Source organism: Vipera ursinii (assembly GCF_947247035.1).
Source record: "Vipera ursinii genome assembly, chromosome: 14".
Lineage (NCBI taxonomy): Eukaryota > Metazoa > Chordata > Lepidosauria > Squamata > Viperidae > Vipera > Vipera ursinii.
In genome coordinates this window covers 11,741,336-11,768,926 of record NC_139527.1, presented here as the reverse complement: position 1 = coordinate 11,768,926, position 27,591 = coordinate 11,741,336, and the positions used below count along the sequence as shown (strand labels likewise).

Below are 27,591 nucleotides of genomic sequence, written 5' to 3'. Positions count from 1 at the left end.
AGTCACTGAAGCAGTAGGCGTGAGCTTAAATGGACTCCAGAAGATGGTAGAGGACAGGAAGGCCTGGAGGAACATTGTCCATAGGGTCGTGATGGGTCGGACACGACTTCGCAACTAACAACAACATGCGTGTCAGAGAATACTGCATATATCCGTGCTCCAAAAAAGATTGGAGAAATGTCAGATGGTCACACTCAGCAAAGCCTGGAAGTTTAGTGCTGCAATTTGGGGCAAATAACAGAAGAAAACTATTCTCTCTGCTGTGACTTTGTACCCCAGATCCTTTTGCAAAGCTGTGCCTCTCCCGCCACTGGGCTCTTGCAGTGTTCATAGGCTGGAACGGCCTGGCTCAATTCTGCCTAAAAAGCAGCCTCAGGGCTTTCCCACCCATCGCAAGCTTGCCCTGCAATGGTGGTGGTGATGTTGGAGAGGTTTTTGTGCTCAGCAGTGCCTGAATAGCAGCCCCAGAACAGCTCCAGAGGCAGCACCGTTTTTGCTCTGTCCACTGAAGGAATGACAGACAGGCTGCAGAACAGCATCTCCAGACAAAGCAGAGCTCTAGCGGGAAGTAGCATTCCTACTCTTGAGGAGACTATGCGGTCACACACACATCACATGGGTTAGTTAGCACCTCCTTCCCAAAGAAACTCGGCTGGGCAATTCAGAGGCGGCCAACGGGGGCGGGGGGGGTCTGCCTTTCACAGCAACTGGCTGGACCCAGCAGTCTCCTGGGTGCACGTTCAGCTGGGAGCACAGAGGGGGGGTGTCTTACCTGTTAGAGGGATTTCTTCCCCCAGTTATAATGGCAAAAAAACTCCAAAATTATTTGGGCTCCTGACATGTGATCTGACGGGATTCAGGAGCAGCACTAAGTCTAGTCTGTTACGTGTAAATTCAGAAACATTAAGGAAAGGCCGGGTTGCACCATTTGCTTCTTGGACATTATCAGTGCAGGTCCCTGACTTACAGCCCTTCATTTAGTGACTGTTTAAAGTTGTGACAGATTGAAATTTTGGGCCCAACTGTGGTCGTAAGTCAAGGACTACCTGTACTACTAAAAGCTAACGTGTGGGGAAAGAAATAAACCCATAGAGGAAAACCTTTGCAAACAAAGCTACTTCCCATGATGCATCACTGGCAGCAGGAAACATTCATCGGTCTGGAACGAGTGAATTTCCCCTTCCACCAGGGCCTGATCACGCCTGGCACAGCATGGACCAAGGTGGTTTTATGTGCTGCGAACAACATCCACTGACGAGGGGGCGAGTTGTGGAAATTTCTTTCCTTCCAGAGTTTCCCTGTAATGCTAGACATGCGTCCCCACCACTAGCCGATATGTCTCCCTGAGGCCAAAGTGTGAGGACTCGCCTCTTGAATCAAACTCTCTTGGGTCCCACAGGCTGGCAGGGCTCACCGATCGCTTGCTGAACTACAAGGAGAATTCTGGGCCCTCCAGCAGAGCCTTTAATTCTGCCATGGACACAAAAACAAAGTTCTGTTTTTACAAGAGTTGCTCTGGCAGTAATTCTAAGCAAAGCTAACAAGTAATTCAAACAATTAATTCAGCGCAAGACGCTCTGGTGCCGAGAGTCCACTAGAAGGGCCCTAAAGAGGAGACAGACAGGGATTACCAGCTTTTCTCACTCCAGATATCCTCCTTTTTAAGTACAAATTCCTCCTGCTGGCTTTAACAGCTATTAGTCATGGTCAAGGTTTAACTAGAAGTCCAGCTCCAGTAGAATTTGCGGCTGCCAGGAAGGATCCCCTGGTTTGGGGCTGTTGCCCTGAATTAGCCCAGTCGGCAGCCCTGCTCTCTTTCTACCGTCTGCAGGTAACCAGGTGGAGCACGAAGAGTTTCCAGGGAGATGGCCTTCCTAGAGAAAGACTGCCGCTCTCCTGCAAGGGAGCCTGCGTGGCTCAGCAGGGCTTCGGGTGGGGATCGGCTCTGCTCACTCCTTGGGCTTCTCCGAGATCCAGTGACTTCCCGCTTGTCAAAGAGTGAGCAGGGCAGCCTGCAGTGTCCACTGGGAACTCCAGCTGACTGTCGGCCATTAGCAGCAGTTCAGGTTGGATGGACGAGATCCGTGTGAAGACACCTCGCTTTCTTCTATCCCTGCAAGGAGACAAGACCAAGGGAGGGCTACGGGGGCTACCTGGGACCCGGGGGAGGGAAAGGCTTCAAAGCATTCTCCTCCTCCCAGCCCCAAATGCCAGTTACTGAATTTGTGTTTCTCGGAATGGGCTTGGATGTCCCCTCGGCCACTTTGGAAGAGTTGAATGCTGCAGTTACCTGGGCTCAACCCGGAAGAAGCCCCACCGAATCCCACAGGGGCTGCTTCCGGACAGGAGCACTCCAGCCACCCTCTCCGTGATCCTCAACTTGAAGATGGGTGGATGTCAACTCCCAGAATTCCAGAGTCAGCATGCTGAGGAATTCTGAGGCTTGAAGTCCATCCGTCTTCAGGTGATCTAGAAAAAAAGACCCCTTCCGAGGAGGGGGAGGTAGTTGGGTCCACCTACTGATGAAGTCTCCTGTGCCGATCGGCACCAGCCGGTTGCAGCTCTTCTCCAGCTCCATCAGCACAGACCTCTCAAAGGCCAAGGCAGCGACCCGGAAAAAAAACTCCTTGACATTTTCCCCTGAAGAAAGAGAAAAATGAGGGGGGGAGACACCCCAAATTCTTAAAACCCAGCAAGCAGATACAGTTGCTAACTGTTGTTGCTGTATTCAGAGAACAGACAAAACGTGGCTGCATGCTGGGAGAACAAATGCACACGCGCATGGGTATTGTGGTCCAAGACCTCCCTTGCACACGAGGAAGCCTCCTTATAACAGCAAAGGTGGCTGGGTGACCCTCCGGGCCCAGCGGCTCCTTCCAGAGAGTATTGGGGGGCAAGGGGGGGCCATTCCCTCCTGGATCTGCTGTGCTGCCTTCCTGTTGGTCAACTGACCTGTTTTGGCCGAGACGGACCAATACTCCGCCTGCATCTCGTTGGCCAGACGGATGGCATCCCGCTCTGTCCGTTCGCTCTCTGCACTGGACTGAAACGGAAAGAGCGAGAGGCAGGGAGTGGGGTGCTGCCCCCAAACATAAGCATCTGCTTTCCCATTGCCCCCTTCCCGGTCCACGAGGGGGCTGTGGGGATGTTTCCAGCTGCAGAAGTAGGGTGGGACAATGAGCTTAAAAGGCCTCCCAAGTAGATGAGGGGGCAGAGTTGACTGCAGCCGAACTTCCACAGCCTGGTGTACTAGGACTCTGCAGGCCAGCCCCCTCCCCTCCTGCCCTCTCCTGCCCCACTTGGGGGCTGAGTGGCTGCCCCTGTCCAGTAGCTCCTCACTCAGGGCAATGGACTCTTGCCTTGGCCAGAGGTGGCTGACCCAGGCCGTGCCATACAGCCTGAATGCCACAAGTGGGGTACACGGCACTGGGCCACACAGCCAGCCCAACAAGCTGTGGATCCTTCATTCAGCCAAGAAAACTCAGATAAGGGAGGGGGGCAGCAATGCAAAGGAAGATGCTGTGGGGGGGGGACAGACAGCCTGGGGTCCTCTGTGTGCTCCCTGCGCTTCTGGCCTTGTTTGCGTGAAAAAGAGATTCAACGGGGGAAGCAGGGAAGCCCCCAAGCCTCACCTCCAGCACCCTCTTCCAAGAAGAGCCCAAATAAGCTTTCTGAGAAAAGAAATAGTGGGGAGATAGAGCAGGTTTTGGGGTGAGGGGGCAGCAAAGAGGCCACCCTCCCCTCAGTTGCTTCACAAGAACATCCAATGCGTGTTCTTGATCTTTCAAATTTACTGCGCCCACCCAGAAAGAATGGGTCTAGGGCAGGGGTAGGCAACCTCGGCTCTTTTATGATTTGTGGACTTCAACTCCCAGAATTCCTGAGCCAGCATGGCTGGCTCAGGAATTCTGGGAGTTGAAGTCCACGAGTCATAAAAGAGCCGAGGTTGCCTTACCCCTGGTCTAGGGAATAACTCCAGTGTCTTACTGCTTATGGTAAGATGGGAGACAGAACAATATAATGGAAGCTCTGCCTGTTTTTTATGTGTGTTTTGGCTGCCATCTTGACACCTGTTCCCTTATGGAGGAGAAGCAGGGCCTGGGGGCCTTGCAGCTCTTCACTCCGCCAGCATTAGCCCCCCCCTCCCCCAAGCTGTCAGGGCTCTCATACAGACAGACAGGCTCCATTCACTGTGCTGCAGATGGATTCCCAACTGACCAACTTGGTTCTTGAGACAGATTTCTTCAGACTCACCAGGAGATCCTTCTTGGTTCCCACCAGAAACACAAAGCTGGAGCCAGGGCAGTTCTCCTGCAGGGCGTCCTCCAGCCACCGTCTGGACAGGGAGAAGAGGACAGGTGAGCGAGTGAGGGACACGCTGAGAAGACAAACCTGCATCAGTCGTGCTTGGGCCAAAAAGCACCCTGCGTAGGCCGCCTTCTGCCAGCCCCAAGGATGCCTCCCACCATCCGGCTGCAACGGGCAAGCTCCCCCAGGGCCTGGAAGGGCAGGGGAACCAAGTGCATCTCGCCCCAGTCACCTGTGCCCTGCTCACCTCCCGTACGGACTCCTGCAATGTCCGTTACATTTTTCTGAAAACCATCCAGAAACGCCAACTCATTCAGAGCAGAGCCCCAAACTTTGCCCACGTAACATCTCTGTTACATGGCTTCCAGTTTCTTTCCAGGTGCAATCCAAGATGCTGGTCATCACTTTCAAAACCCAGGTTATTTGCCGGACCACCTTCCCTAGGTTATCTACCCACCCTGCCAGATCAGATAGGGTGGGGACGGCCCTGGTCCCCTCCCCAAAATAGAGCCATTTTATGGGAAGCCTGCCTTTTCTGTGGTACCGCTGCCCCGTGGAACACCCCTTCCCCTGAACCCTGGCAGGCTTCGGCCCTCCTGGAAAGAACTGAAGGCCTCGCTTTCCCCCAAACGCTGCGATAGGATGAGGTAACTGCATGTTGTGCCTGGTTTTTATTTTCAATGTTTATGGCTTTCAATAAGATTTTATGTTGTTTTAATTCTTGGTTGGGAACCAACCAAAGTCTGTTATAAGGCAGGGGGAGCTAGAGCAATGTTTTAAATAAGTGAATAGATCTCTGCCTCTCGGCATTCGGCCTCTTTTCCCCTCCACAAACCTAATCAGATGGTGGCCAGCCATCTGCCCATGTTTACGCCATGGCTCCTTTGAACTGGCAAACTGATCTAGTGATGCCCCAAGTGGTAACGCAGCAGAAAGAGAAGGAGCAGACTCCCAACCTGGGGAGGAGAGGCAGAGGGCAGCGGAAAGGAAGGCCCACCATCTGTTCTCCCGCTCAGCAAACAAGACTGTGCCAGTCCCTCGGATACGGGCCTCCTGTTCACCAAGTCTAGTTAATGAGTCAACGGGTCTTCCCCCTCGGAAACAGCCTGGGTAAAACCACATGAGCCGAAGAAGACCCCGGAGCCCGCTGGAGCCAAGCTGAATGCATCTCAAGGGCTAGAGGGAAGCGGTCCAGCAGAACTGAGCGTGGCTGGGCCCTCCCCTCATGCGCAGCCTGTAGAGGTGGTTCTGACATAAGGGCATCAGGACCAGCCAAGCCTCCACCCTCCCTTGGCCTCCTCCTTCTTCCCCTCTAGGAAGACCTGCCCAGCTTGATTCCACACAGCAGGGAGAAAAGGGTGCCTCCTTCGTCGGCAGGTTGTGTGAAACCGTGTTCCTCACAGAGTTAATGCATGCGTGCCTCTTCCCTGTGTGCAAGTTAATATTTAACTCGCATGTGGCTTTTCTGAGGCTGTCTCACCTAGATGTGGAGTAGCCATGACTCCAAATTCCAGTTGGTGACGACCACTCCAAGCTTGACTTTTCGCTACAGAAATGCCACAGGCCAGAAAAACTTGACAAACAAACTATATACTTGATTTTACATGTGATAACAGTGGCAAGAATCATATTTGCACAATATTTGGAAAAATGAAGAAATACCACCAGAGGAAGAAATAATTAAAAAAATACTAGATTGTGCGGAAATGGACAGACTTACTCTGAGGTTGAAAGAAAAAGAGGAAACAGAATATTTTCAAACTTGGGACTTATTTTATCAATGGCTGGAGAAAAGAATAAGGGATTAGGAATTCAATCTGTATTAGTGAATGATAAACCCAGACAACACGTTTGTTGAATAAGTACTTTTGTTCTGTTATTAAAAAATCAATAAACATTCTCAAAAAAAAAGAAACCCCACAGGCCAGTTTAAAGGCCTTTCTGTCTAGTGTGTGGGGGGCAGAAGTCAGAGCGGGCGTGCAGGATCAGATCCCCTTAATCATCCAGGTAAGCTTAATGTTTCATGATGAGATACTAATAGGCCATTTTTCCACCCACGATGGTATTATTTTGCCCAAAACATGGTTGGAAAAAATCTTACAGATGGCGGAAACTGCTACAGCAGGAATGATCTGAATTGTAACAGGGTTTGCTGGACTTTGGCTTTGTGTAAAAGCAGGCAGGTCTTCTTCAGCCAATGAACGTGCTTCCATTATTCACGGCTCAGTGGGATACACAAAGTCAGCCGCAAGGGAAAACTGGAGCGACTTACTTGGTGTGATCCAAGGTCTGGATGTCAGCCAAGTCGAAAACTGTGATAATCACTGCCAAGAAAGCAAAAGAAGACTTGTGCAGGGCTTGAGCAACCCTGGAGCCACCAGCTGGCCGTGCCAAAGATTGAGGGGGGGTTACGGGGGGGGACAGACAAAGATGGGGTCTTCGCCCTCGGCTCACCTTCCGCTCCCCTGTAGTAGGCAGAGGCGATGCACTTGAACTTCTCCTGGCCGGCCGTGTCCCATCTGGGCAGGAGGGAAGGAGACACTCACCCGGGGGCTTTGGGGGACCCAAATTCCCCCCCTGACACAGCTAGAGGGGAGATGGGGCCAAGAGCCCAAAGGACAACTTCCTCCCCTTCTTCAAAATTAAAGTACAGACACAATATACGTACTAAATAAAAATCACCCCGGCTATTATTCATCACCATCCGTGTATCCCCCGCTTCAATACTGGCAGACCTCGACTTACGACCACAACTGAACACAGAATTTATGTTGCTAAGTGAGAAATTTGTTAAGTGAGTTTTGCCCCATTTTACGACTTTTCTTAACATGTTTGTTAAATGAATCGCTGCAGCTATTAAATTAGTTAACAAGGCGGTTAAATGAATCTGGCTTCCCCATTGAGTTTGCTTGTCAGATCGCAAAAGGGGATCACATGACACACACACACACACACACCCAGGGCACACTGCAACCGTCATAAATGCGAGTCGGTTGCCAAGTGTCCAAACGTAAATCACCTGACCCTGGGGACGCTGCAACGGTTATAAGTGTGAAAAATGGTCATAAATCACTTTTTTCAGTGCCGTTGTAACTTTGAATGGTCACTAAATGAGCTGTTATAAGTCGAGGACAGCGTGTATTCTTTTCAGCCCACGTGCTGAATAACTCCCCGCTTGAGAAGATGGAGACTCTTGTATGTGAGAAAGAAAGAGCAAGTTAGATCGCAGCTCCGCAAGCGAAAGTCCCTCCTTGGCCGAGTTCATTACCGAGTTCACTGAACAGCCGCATTTTGGGGGAGCCATTCAGGGACATTTGGTCCTTCGATCAGGAGTGAGCAACATTTTCTGAACAACAAATACATCTGAGGTGCCGGTGCGTTTTGCGAAAGCTTCCGCCCAGTGGCCACGCTGAGGGCCCGAAGTGGCCAAGGCCCCTTCATTCCCCGTGAGGCAGAAGGGACGTCGCTGCAGCCTTCCGGGAGCTCTGAGCCCCCCCAGCTCCCCACCAGACAGGGGCAAGGTCATCCGCCAGGGGTCCTCTGGGGGGAGAAGGTGGCAGGGATTTTCTACACCATGCAGGATTCCTCTTCTTTTTGTTTAACCGCAAGAATCCTTAAGAAGGAGTGAAGATCGGGTGCTGCAGGTGGCCTGGGGAATGCCAAAGGGTGGACATGTGGACACGCTGGTGCCTGTGGGTGGCCCGTCGCCTCCAGCCTGATCTCTGATCCAGGACTGAACCTGGTTACCTGCAGCTGAGGACTCCACGTCCACCGAGCCTAGCAAAGGAAAGGTCGCAGGGCAGGAAGTTCAAAGGAGTCTGAAGCCGATGGAAGAATTCAGCGTCCTGGGCATCTTTGCCTCTTGTTGAGCCCAAAATACATCCTGCTGTGCTATTTCTGGTGCCAAATAAACCCAGATGCTTCCCACCAAATCAGCTAGAGGAATCCAGAGCTCTGGAGACATGGATCAATCTGAAGGCCTCTCCTACCCGAGAGAGATCAGCAGCTTAAATCACAAGGGGACCTCTTTGGCCCTCCGGAGGCATGGGACACCCACACCCCCATTTGCTTTAATTCAATTAGGCAGCCGGGTACAGGTGGCCGTTCCTTTAGAGCCCACCCTGCGACGGACCCCCCGGCCTCTTCAGTTCAGACGCCCAGTTATTCTCGATCTTGGCTTCCGTGAGATCGAACCGTCTCTGAGCTTTCAAGAATCTCCCAAGCAGGAAACTTCCCAGAAAACTCCCTCAAGTGCTACAGCCCTCCAGAATCGGCTACCCGGAATCTCTAAGGTCTCCTGTAAAGGCTCAGATGAAGCTCCCACTGAGACATCCCAGCCAGCCAGCCTCCATCCTGGGTCAGTGGTTACTGCCAACCAGTAATGCCCTCAGTAGCCCGTTTAGCTGAAGGCACCAGGAGACCAGGCCAACTGAACAGGCCCCAAGACAAAGACAAGCAGACATCCCCACTCTTGATTAGCTTCTCTGCTCCTGAGAGGCCTTCCACTGCTGTGCCTCGAGGCTCAGACGGGGCCCAAGGAGGGATGCAGTTGTTTAGGCAACCGAGGTGGGCACCCAGCTGGATCTTAACTCCAGCATTATCAACTGCACTGGAATTTCAGATCTAATGCTAGAGGGCTGGTAGGGGGTCTCTGATGGGCAAGGAGGAATAACCCTGAGGGACCGGAGGGAAAGCTGCAATGTTCAGATAAAAGAAATCTGAATTGAGGCAGAAACTAATTTGAGAAAGCTTCTCAGACATGACTCTCCCTACTTCTCATGGGGAGGGGCGCCCACAGGCACATTCAGGCTTGCAGGAATCTGTTACAGATAGTCCTCGACTTACAACAGACCTCCCCAAAGGTATTTACGACCCATTTCCAGAGTCTGAATGGCTCCCCCTTCCGCAGTCAGGTGACCACATTTCAGGATCTCAGGGGCTGGCTGGCATTTGCAGCTGCTTGCAGCATCCCGTGGTCATAATTTATGAAGTTTTTGCCAATCACTGGCGTTTACTTCCAGCAAAAATGCCAAAAACGTGAAAAATGTATTTAACACCGCCTCAAAAAAAAAAGTTGTAAAGTCAGGTCTGTCATGTGGGTGACCCGCTTTACAACCGTCACAACACATGACCGAAGTGGGCACGACCAATTACGGTCATAAGTCAAGGACCACCTATACTGCAACTATGCAATAAAAGTGGTCCGAGACCTCCAGTGTTCCAGCCGGGTTTCCTTGGAGGGCTGACAGAATCTGGGAGTTGAACCACAATGCCCAACATCCTGAGTACACACTTTACTTGGCAAAAATTCTCTGTCCGTCGGGTTGCATGCATGCAGATAAAATTTGTACACTCCCTCAAGTGAAGGCATTCTGTAACGCAAGGCTGACTTTTCCATCAGAAATGCTGCTTTAAAGTTATTCTAGTGAAACCTTCCAAATACATGGAAACAGGGGCAGAGGCTGCTTTCCAACTCACATCTGAAGGTTGTAGGGCACCCCGGCGATCTCAAAACGCTCAATTTCAAAATCCACGCCGATGGTTGCCTTGTAATCCCGGTCAAAAACCTCTTTACAAAACCTGCAATTGAAAAATGGTTAGGAAAAAAATCAGTATATCATTTTAGATCTTGGAAGTTCTTTCAAAAGACTGTGATTGTCCCTTCATGTGCGTATCTGGGAGAGAGGCCAGATGATCAGCATGGGAAGGAGACAAAATGGCAGAGAAAATGGATGGTTTTAACTGCTCCCTGCCTCTGATGAAGTAAGCGGCTGCTTTAAAATAAAACTTGGTAGCCAGAAAAGGCGCTCCACGTTCCTTCTGAAATTTCAGTGAGAAAAGCCCAAGAACGGCTGAATTTCAAATAAGCACATTTGTTATTTCGATGACGCCCACAACAACTAATATTTTCCGTGCTTTGGGGAACAGGGATAAATGTCATAACCTAAGATTTTTATTAGAAGCTGGGTACATATTCCTGGTTCTCTTGCATAACCCACACCTGCCATTAGACCCTTTTTGAGAGAAGTCTGGCTTTCGAGCTCCGGGTCCATCAACAGCCTCCTTGGAGGGAAGGGAGGAGGAAGCCCTCCTCTTCCTCCTCCTCCTCCTCCTCCTCCTCCTCCGCACCCTGCCCATGGCCCGGCTCTGAGGCCCGGCAGTTCCACCAGCCTCCCAAGGAACAGGGGCTTCAGCCATCCTAGAAAGGGCCCAAAGCAGCCTGCGTGGCACTCAAGGATCCCTGCAGGAAATGACCAGTGAACTTAGAATAACCTGGGGGTGGGGAACACAGAAGCCGCCATTAATTGCTACTGCAAAATGGAATGATTTTGGCAAGGAAGCATTATAATACCTGTTGATAAGGCTTGTTTTTCCAACACAGAGGTCTCCCACCACGACCGCCTTGGAGATCTTTAGGCTGGAACACAGATTTTCACATTGGACATATTGATACAGTGTTAGGAAAAAGTTTCGTGGAGTGAATGAACTTTCGAGGGGTGCAAAATCTGGGGCCCTACATGGCTTGATCCAAGTTGGCCTATCAGAAGCATCGCATCTTTCTTTGGAGATTGAAGCAGTTCACACTTCAATGCGGTTTTACATCCCTCTGCTTCCCACCCCGCAATTCTTTCTCAATCTGAGCATAAAGCAAACTGGGGGTAGGGGGGGAGGGGGGAGGGCTCCAGAAATGGGCTCCTCTTCCTGATCCACAGCAAAGACAACATCAGGACATCAAGGTGAACCAAAATGGATTTGTTTTCACAAAACAAACAGACCTTGCATTTGTTTAGATCCAGCAAAATGTGAAGCAGAATAAGCCTTTACATATTAATTAGGTTGCCTGCCTTTCCTTCCTGCCATCTTCTCCTACTTCTCCCTCAACAAACCTGCACTTCACAAACCTCAGCCCAGCGAGAAGGACAGCCAAGCTCACCCCCCACCCCTCCAGGGGCTTGCCGGGGGGGGGGGGCTCCAGGCTCCTGGTCCAACATTTTGATCAGCACGTTGCTGGGACTCTCTAGCTTAGAGATGCAGTGACTAGGATATATTCACAGAGGGAGACCTTTTTATAATAATTGATCTCTTAAAAGAGGGGTACGCAACCTCGGCTCTTTTATGACTCGTGAAGTGCACGGGTCATAAAAGAGCCGAGGTTGCCTACCCGTCCTAGAAGATACACAATCAGTGTTTTCACTTGGGTCCAACAGAGTTACCTGCGCAATCACATTTTTCCTGCATATTTCTCCTTCTCTTTCTTTTCCCAGAGGTCAATTTCTCATGTTCCCTGAGAAGCTGCCCTCTCCACCCACCCCACCCCGCCTTTACAGTTTTGGGGCACTCTGGCACAGAGCACCGGAAGCCCCCTCGTGGGGCTTGAAAATATCCCAGCCAGAGGATCTTCTCAGACCCTGCCACGATAAAGCAGCACGGTGTGTCGAACAACCTCCCGGCCTTGGCATGCCGAGGAGCCTTAAGTGGTTTGTCTCCCAGCAGGAGGTGGTCAGGACTGGGCTGGCTTGAGAAACGGCCTCCAGATTTCAGTCCAGCTTTGGCCACAATGCTGGACCCGCATTTTACCCAACAACTCCTCTGCCTTCCCCGACAGGAACGGCAACACCCACCATTTTCCTTTCATGCGGTGCTTCTCAATCCTGGCAGCCTTCAGTCCCTAGGATTCCCCCGTCAGCCATCCTGGCTCTTGCACAGGAGGTTCCCCTTGTGCTCCGGTGGCACCATTTCTTCCATCAGGAGGCCCTTCCAAAAATCCCTCAGGCCCTAGTCATCTCACAGGCTCTACCAGGGGATGCTCATGAAGAGCAGACGGCAGCTTCAGGGGCTTCAAAATGCAGTGGCGCCAGCAGCAGCAACAGGTGCGTCTGATCAAAGGCCCGGATACCTGAGAGGCTTCTGCCTGCCCAGTACGTTCCAGCAGAGTGGGAGCACTCCAGCATCCCCCCCATTAAATGTTGTTCTGGGCTGAGTGCCTTCTCTGTTGGGGCCCCTCTCTCTGGAACAGGATCCCCCCCTCAAAGAAAGAGATCAGGATCTTTTCTCCTGAGGTTGTGGAAAGCTTGGGTCCCAGGCCTGGGGCTGATGCTTGTTATTTGCTTAAGGGCCTCTGTTTGGTTTTCTGGATTTTGTTGTTTATTAGAATGTGCTGGCTTGATTTAATATTTTTCGCTGATTGTATGTCTTTTCTAGTTTTGTACGCTGCTCAGAATCTCCTGGAACTGGGTGGCCAATTTAAAACAATAAGTAATTTTTAAAAAACCAGAGTGAGACGATTTCCTAAGGTTACTCCTGTCCTTCAGATCCAAAGCAGTTTCTATTTCAGGATTGCAGGAATTAGAAAACCGGAGGAACCCGGGTGGTTTGCTTGGCTAAGTAAGGGACGGCAGGCGGAAGGGCTGCTGCCCACGGAGTGCAGACTCACCCGACGGAGCCCGGGTTCCTCCGCTGGCAGGCCGCCCTCACCCGGGCGTGGAAGTCCTCCCGGAGCTGCAGACAGGCCTCGGGGGTGTAGCACTGCGGGCAGAGGGAGCGGCAGCTCTAGGACGCCCAGCCTGGGAGGGGGCGCCCTTCCCCCCCGCCCCCGGAGGAGCGGACGGGCCTTCCTTGCTCACCTTGGGGAAGTCGGAGATCCTCCGGTCTCTGCCCACGGGCAGGAGCGCGCCCTTCATCGCCCGGCCTGCGGTGCTGCGAGGACAAGCGAAAGCGATGAGGACCCGGCCACGCTCCCCTCCTCCACCCCCGGCGAGGCCGGCGGAGGCCAGCACGTCTGCGGGCCCGCGAGGCTGGCAGAGAGCGGGCGGGCAGCCTCGGCCCCTCGGCCCAAGCGGCGCCCTCCAAGCTCCACCCGGGAGAGCCGCGCATCCCGGCAGGAGCGCCCTCGCCGGCCCCGCCTCTCCCCCGCCCGGGGCCCCTCAGCCGACCGCGGCGCCCTCGGCCGGGGCCCGAAGAGCCGCAGCCGCCGTGAGGCCCCGCGTCCGGGCGCCCCCTGCGCCGCACCCGCCCGGCGGAAGCCCGACGGTCGTCCCCGCGCCCGGCCAGGCTCCGGACCAGCGGAGGGAGCGCCGGTTGCCGGGAGGCGCTTCGCGGAACAGCGGCAGCCGAGCAGGGGACTGTCGCCGGCTCCTCCGGCATCCGCCCCGCCCGGCCGCCCCGAAGGCGCCTCGCTCCCGCCCCGGCCAGCGCCAGCGCCCGGGCCGGCCCTCCGCGCAGCTCCCCCGGGGCTTTCCCCGCAGCCGCCGCGCTCCAGCCTTTGGCGCCCGGCCAGCCCCGGGGAGCGGAAGGGCCGCGGCGGACTCTTTCCCCGCTCGGCCACCCGCAGCAGCCCGCCGAGTCCCCGCACCCGGCGAAGGGCAGCGCGCAGCCCCGGAGCCTCCGCGGACCGGCTCCCGAGCAGGGCGGCGGCGGCGCTGCAGGCGAGCGGGAGGCGAGACGCTCTCGACGGGCAGCGCCGGTGCCGCGTGGCCATGGCAACCGGCCCGAGGGGGGAGAGGCCTCCCCGGCACGGCCCTCCCCCCTCCGGTGCCAGGAGAGGCTCCGTGCCCAAAAGGGCGGCCCCTCCCCCTCCCCCTCCCCCCCAATTCGATGCGATCAGCTATTCCACACGGACAGCCTGAGGATTCGCGCACCGAGCAAGGGGGCTGGACAAGATGACCTCCAACGGTCCTTACGGAAATGCAGCTTATGATAATACAATTGGAAGGGACCTTGGAGGTCATCTACTCTCTCAACTTGTGTTTTGTACTAGAAAACCTCCAGGGTCCAAGTCTGTTGTTCTGTTGGAAGACCTCTGGAGAATGGAAACTTCACACTTCCAAGAAAGAGGCTGCAATTCAGCCCGAAGGCAGCTTCTCCTGGGCCCTAACCCCAATCCGCTCCACGGTGGTCTCCGGCTCTTGTGCTGCCCCCCCTTCTGCAGGGCAGCCTTTGGATTTCTGATGAGCACCACCACGTTTTTCCCAGCCTTCTCTTCTGTGCCCTAGTTAGTTTCCAGAGCCTTCATCCCATCAACAGCTGTTGTCAAGGCTGCTAACATCAAACGGTCTTGCTTGACAAGAGATGAAGAAGTAGCCATTTCATATGTTAAACTTGTGTATTCCTTTAAGGTTGGGAGGGGGAATGAGTAGGATTGCACCTTTCAAAGCCATCTCATCTCTAACTAAGAAGATAAGGCCTTGGCAGGTTTTTTAATGGAAGGGAAACTGATTCTTTAAATTAATTGGAGAATATGATTAATGACAAAATTAGAAAGGTGGAGAATTGTGTTTTAATATATTGTGCAAGGGGCGGAGATTTCAGATTCCAGCTTCCTTCATTTGCCGGTGTATTAGGCTAATAAAGGACTTTTAAGGTAAACAATGCCTCAGAGTCACTTGAAAAGCCCATACATCTGGAAACTTCACATCAAGCTGGAATCCACACTATTTTTAAACTAATTAGGGAGTCCCCACCTCCCGTAGCTGTCTCCAAGTTTGGGAGGCAGTCTGGCAAAGAGTTGGAGAAGATCCCACAATGGAGGGAGTAAAATTGCCTGAAGGCAGCTCCCCGGCACCAGCAGCCACCCCAGTGGGGGAAGGGCCAAGCGTAGAAGCCAGTAAGGAAAGAGTTTCAGCAATCCTCCCAGCTGGGAGCTAGACCCAAACAACCAGGAGAGTGGGTTAAGCCCAGCAGAGACTCCAGGAGCCTCAGAGCAGCCAGGCCAGCTGAGATTGAATACTCGGGTGAGTGGAAAATCCTGTCTGCAGATCAGACTGCTTGCCAGACCTGCCAGGCCCTCCAGACCCATAGAGACAGAGGACCCCAGCCCGGGGCTTCTGCAGCAATGGGAGTTTGGGGAGCCCCCACAAGTGAAAGGCCAACAACCTCTGAGCTTGCCCCAGCTAATAGAAGCCTTGCAACAGCTGGGGGTGGTGCAGAAGCCTGGAGATCAGGAGCTGGTGGGAGGACAACAGCAAGGGCGGCAGCAGCAGGACCCCAACCTGCAACCCCTGAACGTACAGCAGGACCAGTGGGGCTAGCAGCAGGGGGGGCCCTGGCAGCCATTAAATCAACATCTAGAGTGGGGCCAACAGCAACTGGAGACACAACAACAGCAGTGGGGGCCCTGGCAGTCATTAAATCAACATCTAGAGTGGGGCCAACAGCAACTGGAGACACAACAACAGCAGTGGGGGCCCTGGCAGTCATTAAATCAACATCTAGAGTGGGGCCAACAGCAACTGGAGACACAACAACAGCAGTGGGGGCCCTGGCAGTCATTAAATCAACATCTAGAGTGGGGCCAACAGCAACTGGAGACACAACAACAGCAGTGGGGGCCCTGGCAGCTGGTGAATCAACAACCAGGAGGGGGCCAGCAGCAGTGGGGGCCCCAACAACCGTTGAACCAACAACTAGGGTGGGGCCAGCAGCAATGGGGGCCCCAGCAAGCGATGAGCCCACCCTTCAGAGGAACCTTTGATGGGGACCCAGAGAAACTGATTTTTTTCCTCAACCAAGTACGCTCTCACTTGAATCGCTGGGGTCACACTTACCCGGACCCGGGTGCGATGCTTGATGTGATTGCATCCAACCTAGAGGGAGAAGCGTCTGAACAATTTATATAACGAGCAGGCCCCTGAATTGGAGGACCCCCACCTTTTCCTCCTGGGGCTTAGGGAAAGATTTGAGGACCCATCCATTGCCCTCAAAGCAGAAGAACAAATCCATAAGATAAAGGAAGCTGACCGGCCTGCCCTAGATTACATGCGGGAGTTTTGAAAGATGGCAGGTCGGATAGAGAGATGGCCTGAGCAATCAATAATTCATCTTTTTAGAGAAGGGTTAGACGACCACCTCTCTCAGTCATGTATCTACTGAGCTGTACCTGACCAGCTGCGTGAATGGTACCAGGCAGCGGTGAAATTAGATGTCCAGCTCCCCCGCTATAAAAAGCCTCCCCCACCTGAAGTTGCACCAATACCAGGATCCAGATGGCTACCACCCCCTCGAAAACCCCCGACTGTTATGGCTGAAAGACCTAGACCACCTACCGGTCCGCTAATCAAGTGCTTTTGATGTGGACAGCAGGGACATTGAGCAGCAAATTGCACAGTTCCTTACTCGCAACAGCAAAGTAGACCAGATTCAACAATGAGGAAGAAACCCATACAGCAGCCATCGAGAGAAAAGTCCAACTGGGCCACCCAGGAGCCCATTACCCAGATTACGTCCCCCACTCAGGAGGACGCTGGCCCACTGACCGGACCCACCCCCACTTTACCCGGTTTTGACAGCGACGATGAAGGGGAGAAAGACCCGATGGTGAGTTGACGCATCCTACCTTTTTTATTGCCTGCTAAACTCATAATCCCTAAGTCAGGAGCACAAGTAGACCTGAAAGTGCTACACGATACCGGCTGCTCCTGATGCATCATTAGCCTGTCATGTGCCTTGAGACTGGGCATACGGGCCAAGTCTACTGTGGGAGCCCCTGTGTTGTTGAAGGAGAAAAAAGATGGGTCTCTACGTCTCTGCGTGGACTATAAAGGCTTAAACGCTGTGAGTGTGGAAAATAAATACCCTCTCCCCCAACTGAAAGACTTGCTAACCCACCTGGCGAAGGGGAGCGTTTTCACCAAGTTAGACCTGAGAGAAGCATATTACCAGGTAAAAATAAAGGAGGGGAATGAGTGGAAGACAGCCTTCAACTGCCCCTTGGGGAGCTACCAATTCAAAGTCATGCCATTTGAACTGCAGGGAGTCCCAGCCGTATATATGCAGTTGATTAATGAGGTCCTACATGAACACCTATACAAAGGGGTCCTAGTATACCTTGATGACATCCTGATATACAGCACGAATATGACTGACCATATAAAACTGGTCAGAGAAGTCTTAAAGAAACTATTGAATGCCAAACCTTATGTCAAATTGTCAAAATGTGAATTTCACCAAACCCGATTAGATTATCTTGGCTATAGAATCTCCAATGAGGGTATCAAAATGGACCCAGCCAAAGTAAAAACCATAATTGAATGGCAGCTCCCAAAACCCCGCAAACAGCTCTAGAGCTTCCTAGGGTTTGCCAACTTCTACCGTCAATTTATTCCCTCTTTTGCCGAGATTGCTCTACCTCTTATAGAACTACTCAAAACGGGCGAGGGGGAAAACTGCGACCTGGCCAAATGCTAGCATGGACTATGAGTTGTCAGAAAGCTTTTGAGAATTTAAAAAGACTATTTGTGGCTGAACCAGTCCTAAAGCATCCCTGCCCAGGGGAGCCCTTTGTAATTCAGGCAGATGCCAGCGATGTGGCAGTCAGAGCTGTATTACTGCAAAAGAACAAAAGTGGGTCCTGCAACCTTGTGCCTACACTTCTAAGAAATGTACTGAAAGCGAGAGGAGATGGACAGTCTGAGAGAAGGAGGCCTTCGCTATTAGGTGGGGGCTATTAAACTGGCGGTACTACTTAGAAGGGAGCAAGGTGCCTTTTGAAGTAAGGACAGATCACAAAAATTTAGAGGCACTAAAAACTCCCCGCAAATTGTCCCCAAAGCTAAGCTTGTAAGCCACCCTGAGTCTTCGGAGAAGGGCGGGATATAAATGTAATAAAAAAAACAAGTACGATGGGCACAGTACTTCAACCGTTTTAACTTTACTCTAAAGTACATACCAGGAAGAAAAAACTTACTAGCTGATGTGCTCTCCTGATTGCCACAGTACAAAAGCAAACGTGAAGAAGTTCACGAGGCAATTATCCCTGGTCCACAAACTGCGGCCCAACTCACACCTCGCAGGACCCCTATTCCTGATGACCCCGGGGTAAACAAAACAAAGCGAGAATTCCTCACTGATCAATGGTTTAAAGACAATCAGACATCCCTAACATGCAGGGATGGTCTGGCTTACAAGGGGGGAAAATTGTACTTGCCTGAAGCTCTTTGTCTTAATGCCCTCAAACACAGCCATGATGTCAAACAGGCTGGACATTTTGGATATCTAAAAACTGTACATCTCACTCGCCGGCAATTTTGGTGGCCAGGACTAAAATGAGATGTAGAATACTATGTCAAGAGCTGTACTGTATGTGCCACCATGAAAAGAATCTCAGGAAAGACCCCTGTGTTACTGCAACCGGTGGCCGAACCTTCTCAACCATGGGAAGAAATAGCTACGGACTTTATAGTAGACCTACCCGACAGTAGAGGAAATACTGTCATTTGGACTGTGATAGACCTATTTTCAAACAGGCTCACTTTATCGCCTGCAAAGGACTTCCATCAGCTCAATGCCTGACTACATTGTTCCTAAAACATATCTATCGACTACATGGTGCCTCTAAGCGAATAATTTCGGACAGAGGGGTACAGTTCACAGCAAAATTTTGGAGAAACTTTCTTAAATTAATTGGATCATCTCAAGGCCTATCAGCTGCTTGTCACCCGGCTACTAACGGAGCTGCAAAATCCACCAACAAAATGGTGGAACAATACTTTAGATGCTACGTCTCTTACCAACAAACAAACTGGACCGACCTCCCTTTTTCAGAGGTGGCTTACAATAATTCAGTACTTAGCAGCACCGGCTACACTCCTTTCCATGTTGCCACAGGGAAAGATTTCAACCCCATACCGGAATACCCTCAGTTACCCTCCACTTCCCAGACTCGATCAGTGGGTGAGGGGTTGGGAAGAAGTTTGGAAAAATACAAAAGTGGCCTTAAAAAAGATTTTTGAGACCTACGAAAAGCAAGCTGACAAAAAGAGAGCTCCCCAAAAATCATTCCAAGTTGGGGAAAAGGTCTATTTGTCGACCAAATACTTATGCCTGAAACTACCCAATAAGAAATTGGGACCGAAATTCTTGGGGCCTTTCCCCATTGGGAAAATCATCAACCCGGTCACAGTAAAGTTGAAACTACCCAGACTTTTGGGGAAAATTCACCCGGTGTTCCATTGTAGCTTGCTGAAACCTTTTCGAACCTCCACTTTAAGACCTCCCCCTAAGGAAGCACCTAGACCCCTCATGGTAGCAGGTCAGACCCATTACGAAGTGAAACGTATTCTTGACTCTAGAAATTTTAAGGGAAAATTGCAATACCTAGTACAATGGAAAGGAAGCCATTTGGGTGAAATCTACTGATGTGAAAGCTGACAGACCTATCAAAAGGTTTTATGAGAAACACCCCAACAAACCAAAAGCCAGTTCCTAGCTTGTGTTTTGTTTACATTACAAGATCTGTCCTTTTTGTAAGGGGGGCCGGATATCAACGCTGCTAACATCGAATGTTATTGATTGACAAGAGATGAAGAAGTAGCTATTTCATATGTTAAACTTGTGTATTCCTTTAAGGCTGGGAGGGGGAATGAGTAGGATTGCACCTTTCAAGGCCATCTCTAACTAAGAAGATAAGACCTTGGTGGCTTTTCTAAGGAAGGGAAACTGATTCTTTAAATTAATTGGACAGCTGTCCTCTGATCACAGCCCGGTTTGTCATCATCCTGCTTAGATGGTGGTGGTAGTAGAACTGGACACAGAATTGCAAGGGGGGACAGAGCAAGTGAGAGGGGAGGGGGACAGTTGCTTCTCATGCTCTGAGCCCATTAATGCACCCCTAACTGCATTTGCCTTTTAGCAGCTGCACCCCACCAAAGGCCTTTTCTCACCCATGACCTGCCTGAGGAGGACCTTGTCATTTGTACAGTATACACCCAGCTGACTGGGTTCTACTCTCCCGGCTCTACTTTCTTTCCTTTTCTAAAGAGAGGAGCAACGTTCACTCTTCCCTTCTGGCACCTGCCCAGGCCTGCAAGGGTCCTCCAGGGTTACAGTTCCTCTGGCCCTGGCCTTGTTCTTCTAGGCACGGAGGCCTGCGCTCCTTAAATTAGCTATCTCTTGTTTACTCCTCTGAGCTGCATGTCTCATGGTAGACTCCCTACTAGCTACCTTGGAGTCCCTGCAGGGGGGAAAGTGACCCAAACCTAACCTCCCTCCCTAAAACCCTTGTAGCCCTTGTCTGGTCATTCCCAAGAGACTGCAGTCAGTCTAGCCGAGATTCTTGCAAAGAGGCAAGTAGCAATAAAGAAACTTCTCTGATCAGCTCACAGTGTTGGTCTGGTTCCACTTCCCTTTGGGAACAGTCAGGGTTAAGGCTCTATTTCCTTGCTAGCGCTCGTGTCTGGCTTACCCTCTGCCTCTTTCCACCTCCTAGCCCCACAAATTTGTTGTTGTCTGGGCATTTCTTGGCCTTCCGAAGCTCCAAAATTTCTGCCACAATCCTTCCACTTCTCCTGAGCCCCTTTCCTGTCCCTTTTCTTCACTTTGGGACGCCCAGCAGTTCAGAGCCAAACAGACACCCTTCCACCTTCCCAGAAGACAGGGAAACGCCCACCAGCTGATCAGAAGGGAAACAGCTGCATTCCTGTGTTGCATCTGGCTGGGTCCCACAAGAGAAGCCACGCCCCTTCAGGAGCTGAGGTCTGATCCTGCTCCGCTGAGCACCATCTTCCTGCTGCAGCTCAGGAGCTCCAGGAGGCGACCCCACTTACTCATCACCGACTCGCAGCGACCCAGCAGCGAGGGCGGCCGATCAGCAAAGGCACGGGGCTCTGAGCCGCCGATGCTTGTACAGGAGCGGATCCGCTCTTGGAACCGAGCGATCCAGAAAACAAGCGGGCTTCCTGGCAACTGATTCGCTGCGCCATCCTCGCCTTGGGTTTGAACCACCTGCTCGGACCGGCCCTTCTCGTAACTTTGCAATATTCTCTTTAAGCAGCTTCTCAAGCGAGGTGGGCTCCTTTCCCCTGCAGGGGAAGGGCTTATTCCCGAGGTTTCCATCGGGAGCCGCGGCAGCCCTCCACCCCCTGCAGCCGCGGCCCGGCGCGGAGTGGCAGAGCGGCGGCGGGCGAAGGCGGCGGCGGAGCGCTCCGAGCGCGGCACAGGCACGAGGGGCGCCGAGCGCTCCCGAAGCCGCTCGGGCGAGCGCCCGCAGACCCGCGGGAAGGCCCCGCCCCGCTCCGAGCAGGCAGGTGCGCGTGCGCAGACTTTCCCGCCCGGCGTCCCCGTCGCCTAGCAACCAGGCGCGCGCGGCTCGGCGGGCTCCCGTCCGGCATGGCGCACCCGCGGATCTCGGCCCAGCTGCCCCCCGACATCGACCCCACCAAGGCGCCCGTGGCCTTCGGCCGCCGAGGCCTCCCCAAGCTCAACGAGGAGCTGCAGCACCCCGAGCTGCTGACGCGGCAGCGGGCCCTGATGGCGCTCTGCGACCTGGTGCACGACCCGGAGAACGCTTACCAAGCCATCGGCCTGGGTGAGCGGCGGCGGCGGCCTGGCCACGGCGGGCGGGAGAAGGCCCGGGCGCCCAGCGGCCGTCCAGCCCCGCGTGCCTCGCCTGAGCCGCGTCAAGGGGCGTGGACTGCAACTCCCAGAGCTCCTCGGCCCCGAGTGCCGCCCTGGGAATTCTGGGAGTTGAAGTCCACCGCTCTTAAAGTGACCCTCCGGTGATTCCCCGGGCTGGGAGTGAGCCGGACTGCGGAGGGTAAAAAAAAATCCTGTACCCGGAATATCATCTAGTCCAGCCTCGGACGCACCTGCGCTGCCACCGCAGGTGCCCCTTCCCGCCTCCACTGGCCTCCGCTTGGTCAGGGTCCTTCCTAAAATGCAGGACCTGGCATGGGGCACAGAAAAGAGAGGAGCAAGGAGCCCTTTTGAACTCTAAATTTCTGCCAAGGCTGTTTGTCAGGTTTAGATACCACCCAACCCACTCACAGAATAGGATTGCAGTCGCCTTTTCCGAAGTTAGACTGGACTGTTGGCTTATTTTCTGTTTCTGATGCATCGATAGACATGGAGTCCATTCTATCAGGTGAGAGTCCAGATCCAGAGACATATTTCAAAAGACCATCACAGGAGCACATTCCGAAGGCTGTGAAGCCCAGTACAAGGAGGGGCTGAAGGCCCTGGGTGTTTGGTCTAAACATCTGAGCAAGGGGAGGGGTAACTGCTGTCTTCAGAGAGCTGAAGGATTTTTCCCACCCAGGAAGGTGTGGACTGATTCCCTGTTGCCCCAGACAGAGGGTAAGACCAGGGCCGAGGGGTACGAATCGGCAGTCAGTGGATCAGGCGAAGTAGGCTCTGAGGTGGACCAGATTCGGAAAGCAACAGTCACAGAGTCTTGCAAGTCTGAAAGCACCTTACCACTTCCTGTACTTTGACCTATTTAAGACCCTAGGGAGAGTCATGCCCGAGATTCATTTCCTGCATGAAGACTTCTTATTTTTCTCCATACTTGTTGCATTGGCACAGATTCCTTGAGTCACAGAACTTGATCCACGCCTTCCTATATTTTGTGCTCATTACTGAGAGCCACCACATTCTTTATACTTTCGCAGTTGTGCTACTTTCCAGCCTCTGTTCTCTCTGTCCCCCTCTCCCTCTCACCTCTGGGTCAGGTTTGCATGGCACCTTCCCAGTAGCCAGCTGCAGTTACATGTGTGTTGTCACTGCTTGTTCTTTATGCCTTAATCTGTTTGTAAAATATTGTTAGCTGTCCAGAGTTATGAATTTGAGATGGGCAGATTCATAAATCAAAATAATAAATAAATAAATAATAAATAAATAATATATATATTTTCTAAGTTCACATTTTATTCTCTTATGTAGAAACACATTTTAAAACCCCCCCAGAAAACATGTACTTGTAACAGCACAAGAGAAATAAAAATATTTAAACTTAAAACTGAATTTAAAAGTTTTAAGTTAAATTATAAATAACCATTAATAATTATGAATTCCCACATAAAGGAAAAAGCTAATTTTATAATACAGTTTGATATGAAAATTCATATAGTATTTGGCTTTGCTCAATCCTATTCTTTATTTCCTATACTGGAAATAAAAACAAGCTGTATAAACTAATTGCATGTTATAATTTATTTGACTGATTTATCTGGCCTTGAAAAAGTTCTGTCATTAACATAAGGATGTAAGGAGAATGGGGTGGGTGGGCACAGCAGAATGTGGCAGTGTGGTTGAAGTTTTGTCCCCTTTTCATATAAATTCTAATTTCATTTGATTTTTCTTGTTTTATCAATTTGCATTTAGAATGCAGCTGGACCTTATGACACTTGCATTTTGCTGTCTCCCTAGGGACATGATCCCCTTTTCAACTTCTTATGTCAAAGTTCAGGCATGATGTACTGGCAGGATTCCTGATCCACACACAGACCGTCCTTAACTTTTGACACACACACCCCCACTGGGGCCAGAATGTCTCCTGCTAAGCAAGCTGGTCATACCTGTTTTTGTGACCTTTTGTTAAGCAAATCACTGCCGTTGTAAAGTGAATCACATGGTCATTAAGCAAATCTGACTTTGCTTGTCAGAAGCTGGCTGGGAAGGCTATAAATGGTAATCACATGACCCTGGGACGCTGCAACCATAATAAATATACGCCTGTTGCCAAGCGCTACATTTTGATCACATAATTGTGGGGATGCTGTGTTGGTCATATGTGAGAGGACCAGTCATAAGTCACTTTTTTTACTGGCATTGTTATCTTTGAACAAGTGCTGAACAAATGGTTGTATATATGCCTGGTCAGAAGGTAACAGAGGATCTACTTTATCTCTCTGCCATTATCGGGCGCTCTCTTTTGTAATCCTTTCCTCTAAGAAATCCTCTTGCACTTTTATAATGCTTAGTATTTGTTTTTAATTCTGCCTTTGCATTGCCTCTTTATATTCTTCATTTTCTCAATTTTTCTTTTGTTGAAAGGCAGGTATAAATGGAATAAATAAATGCAATTCTTCCTTTCAGGTTTTCTAGACAACTTGAAAAAGCTGCTTCTCGATGAAGATAAAACTGTGCGACAAAAAACTACAGAGGTCCTATACATAATGGCGACACACAGCATTGGCAGGTAGGTATTTTGTAAAAATGCAGTTTAAAGAGCAGGGGAAATTAAAGTTATTCTACATTACATTTTCAAAATTCTGGAAAGATGAATTTATGGTGCTCCAAATTTTAGGACGAATTTTGTAGAACATGGAGTCATCCCAGCACTGGCACAGCTTTTGAATGATCCTGTTGATATCTGTCGGTGGAACATGCATTATGCACTGAAACTACTATCAGAAACACCTACAGGTCAGATTAATTATTATACAAAAACCTAACAATCTTTAATCTCTTGAAAGCTTTGGGTCTTTCAAGTTGTATTTTATATGTGTGCAAGCGTGTGTGATGGCCTCAAATATTTACACTGATGCCATGTCAGTACCCTTGCACAGAAACTGTGAGAAGAATAATTTCGGGCTCCAACTTGAGCCAGGATTGTGCAAGAATAAATAAAAATGAAATCCAGACAGCTGTGAGGAAAGGAGAATTATTTATTCCCCAAAGCAAAAAGGTTTGCCTATGGGGGCAGCTGCAGAGAAAATGGGGTGCAGTGGGGTTGTTTCATAGGGCAGCTTGTCCTGGGTGTGGAAGTGTGTACATGCTGATTCTAGGGTAACGCTTGAGGGGCGTGGGTTTGTCTTTATTCTTGTGAACATGCAATTCCACTGGGAGACTGTTTCAATTAACTCTGGGCTTACTCACCTTCTATGATACACGGATTAGGTCTGGGTAATTTATTTGGGGGTTTAACGAAGTTTGAGCAAAACATTTTCTTCCGTTTGTTATTTTTACTTGATTCACTTAGTTTCAGCTAGAGCTAGACGGTCAATTATCTAGCAGAGACACTGATTCTCAGTCCACTGTGGATTCTGTTAATGTTTAAGGGAAGATGAAGACGCTATAAGGAATAAAATATATTTTGATGTAAAACTTCCCACAAAACCTTCTGAATCTGTCTCCTTTGAAGCTTGTAGCCTGACTTCCTTGCTTGAGGTGTCTGGAACTAATTAAATGCCGGTTGTACTCCACGCTTGCGAAGCTGAATGGGCAAAGATGCCAGGCAAAAAGAAGGGAGGCTGCAGAATGGAAAGCAAGTCTGAAGGAATAACAACAACTCTGGCCCTGTTGAAAATGCAGTCTTGTCAGGCAGCAGCATGTGCAGGTCCACGTTCTGTCTGGGGACACAAATCATAGTAGTGTTTAATGTGGTTTCTTGGCTTTAGGTAGTGTGTGTGGTGTGAATCAGCTAATTTTGATTTATCCTGTGGTTAAACAAAACTTGTGGTTAGCTTGAGGCATGAAGATAATCGCTAAGTATAGAATATGTTTAGAAGCAAATGGGTGCTTAGGTTATTTGCATGTCTGGCCAGGCTACCAGAGGAAAGGCTTGGATCCCAGTTTTTCCTGGCCCTTGGACAATGAATCAGGCAGGCTGATCAGACTGGAATGCGCAACTCCTGCTAGGTCTTGTTGAGCAGAAGAGCTAAATCATTTTCAGGCTGAATGCTGGAACTAGTGAATGACTCAGTTCTTTCCTTAGTAGTTTTATAGCAGCCTTTTCCAGCCCAGCATCTCCTGATGTGTTGAAATTGTAACTCTTAGCCAGGATGGCCAAGTTGACTAAGAATTCTGAGAGTTGCCATTTCAGCGCACCTTGTGTCCTACTGACTGCGGTCACCAAGTAGTACCTTATTCTTCATTTCAACTTCTTTTCTGGTACACAGTAGCTTTCCTCTAGCTTGACAATCCTATTTGTTCATTTCTACAGCAAGATATATAGCAGTGAGCTTACGTTTCGTTTGTTTGCAATTTAATGAGACTTGGAAAGGACCTATTGTCTTTGGTAGGACAACATGGTTGACTAAGTTAAAATATGGTTGGGTATTCAATAGCTCACTCAGTTGTGGGAACTTTGTCTTAGCAAGCTGTTTGAATCAGGCCATCATACTATGCTACCATATGGTTTGTTTGGATACAGCATGTTACATACCAACTCCTTGTTTAGTGATGCCTCAGTTAGTGACCATTCACAAATATAGTCCTTAGCTTACAAAGGCAATTGAGATTGAATCACCACTGCTAAACAACACAGTCATAAGGTGTGACATCACTTGACCACGCCAGATAGTGACAGCAGTTCCAACAGTCCCATAAAGCAAGGACTGCACAGGTTGTTAAGCAAAGACCTCACGTGACCGCAACTTCCAGCTGCCTACTTATTTCCCCATTGACTTTGCTTCTGAGAAACTGGCAGGTAATGCCAGCCATCGTGGTCACATGACCATGGGATGCCACAACATCATCACCAGCTGGGCACTGGGCACTGGGCACTTGCATCGCAGACCACAGCCAGGCCAGAACTCCCAGGGCCACTCACAAGTCAGGGTTGTCAAAACTTTGAACAGTTGCTGAACAAATGGTGGTAGGTCGAAGACTTTCTGTATGATAATAATAACAAAAAACATTTTCTAATCAATGCACTCATTTATGATCAAATTTCACATACCTATCAATAATAATAATAAACCTATCATGGGGAGGCTGAGCTCCACCACCTGTTTGTTGGATCCGTGCCCCTCCTGGCTGGTTTACGTGGCCCGGGAGGAGACACGAGGCTGGTTCCAGGCAGTAATAACTGCTTCTTTGAAGGAGGGTGTCTTCCCTGCCGCCTTGAAGGAGGCGGTGGTGAGACCCCTCCTCAAAAAGCCTGTCCTGGACCTGACTGTTTTAAATAATTATCGTCCAGTCTCCAACCTTCGCTTTTTGGCGAAGGTTGTTGAGAGTGTGGTGGCGCATCAGCTTCCTCTGTTCCTGGAGGAAACTGATTATCTGGACCCATACCAATCGGGTTTCAGACCCAGGCACAGCACGGAGACGGCATTGGTCGCGCTGGTGAATGATCTCTGGTGGGCTTGGGACAGGGGTTGTTCCTCTGTCCTAGTCCTATTAGATTTCTCAGCGGCTTTTGATACCATCGACCATGGTATCCTACTGCGGCGTCTCAGGGGGTTGGGAGTGGGAGGCACCGTTTTACGGTTGTTCTCCTACCTCCTGGGCCGCTCACAGTCAGTGTTGACGGGAGGGCAGAGGTCCGCCCCGAGGCCTCTCGTTTGTGGAGTCCCTCAGGGGTCAGTCCTCTCTCCCCTCTTGTTCAACATCTATATGAAGCCGCTGGGTGAGCTCATTTGTGATTTCGGGGTGGGGTATCATCAGTACGCTGATGATACCCAGCTTTTTCTTTCCACCCCGAACCAACCCAGTGGTGCCCTCAACGTGATGTCCCATTGCCTGGAGGCGGTCCGGGTTTGGATGGGGAGAAACAGGCTTCGACTCAATCCCGCCAAGACTGAGTGGCTGTGCATACCGGCATCTCGGATCAACCAGACCATTCCACCT

At 50.8% G+C, this 27,591-nt stretch overlaps 2 protein-coding genes across 3 annotated transcripts in view; one reads left to right on the top strand and one right to left on the bottom strand.

Moving 5' to 3' along the window:
* Positions 1 to 1,441: 1,441 nt before the first annotated feature.
* RAB36 (RAB36, member RAS oncogene family) lies at positions 1,442 to 21,674 on the bottom strand. Of its 2 annotated transcripts, none has more exons than XM_083373860.1 (11): positions 21,592 to 21,674; positions 12,933 to 13,005; positions 12,743 to 12,834; positions 10,661 to 10,726; positions 9,787 to 9,888; positions 6,763 to 6,827; positions 6,581 to 6,632; positions 4,255 to 4,336; positions 2,953 to 3,043; positions 2,521 to 2,640; positions 1,442 to 2,113 (listed from the first exon to the last, which is right to left on the bottom strand). In XM_083373860.1, exons 1-11 carry the CDS (start codon positions 21,597 to 21,599, stop codon positions 2,052 to 2,054), a joined length of 813 nt encoding a protein of 270 aa, XP_083229986.1. In that variant the 5' UTR covers positions 21,600 to 21,674; the 3' UTR covers positions 1,442 to 2,051. The 2 variants fall into 2 exon arrangements, with proteins under 2 accessions (XP_083229986.1, XP_083229987.1); XM_083373861.1 differs by lacking the exon at positions 21,592 to 21,674 and adding an exon at positions 13,661 to 13,718.
* Positions 21,409 to 27,591, top strand: part of RSPH14 (radial spoke head 14 homolog) — a gene marked incomplete at both ends in the record, with an annotated part of 86,862 nt that continues 80,679 nt past the window's right edge. The window contains 3 exons of the mRNA XM_083373859.1: positions 21,409 to 21,607; positions 24,115 to 24,217; positions 24,326 to 24,444. Coding sequence (XP_083229985.1) covers positions 21,409 to 21,607; positions 24,115 to 24,217; positions 24,326 to 24,444 — 421 coding nt within the window. The remainder of the gene's footprint in view (positions 21,608 to 24,114; positions 24,218 to 24,325; positions 24,445 to 27,591) is intronic.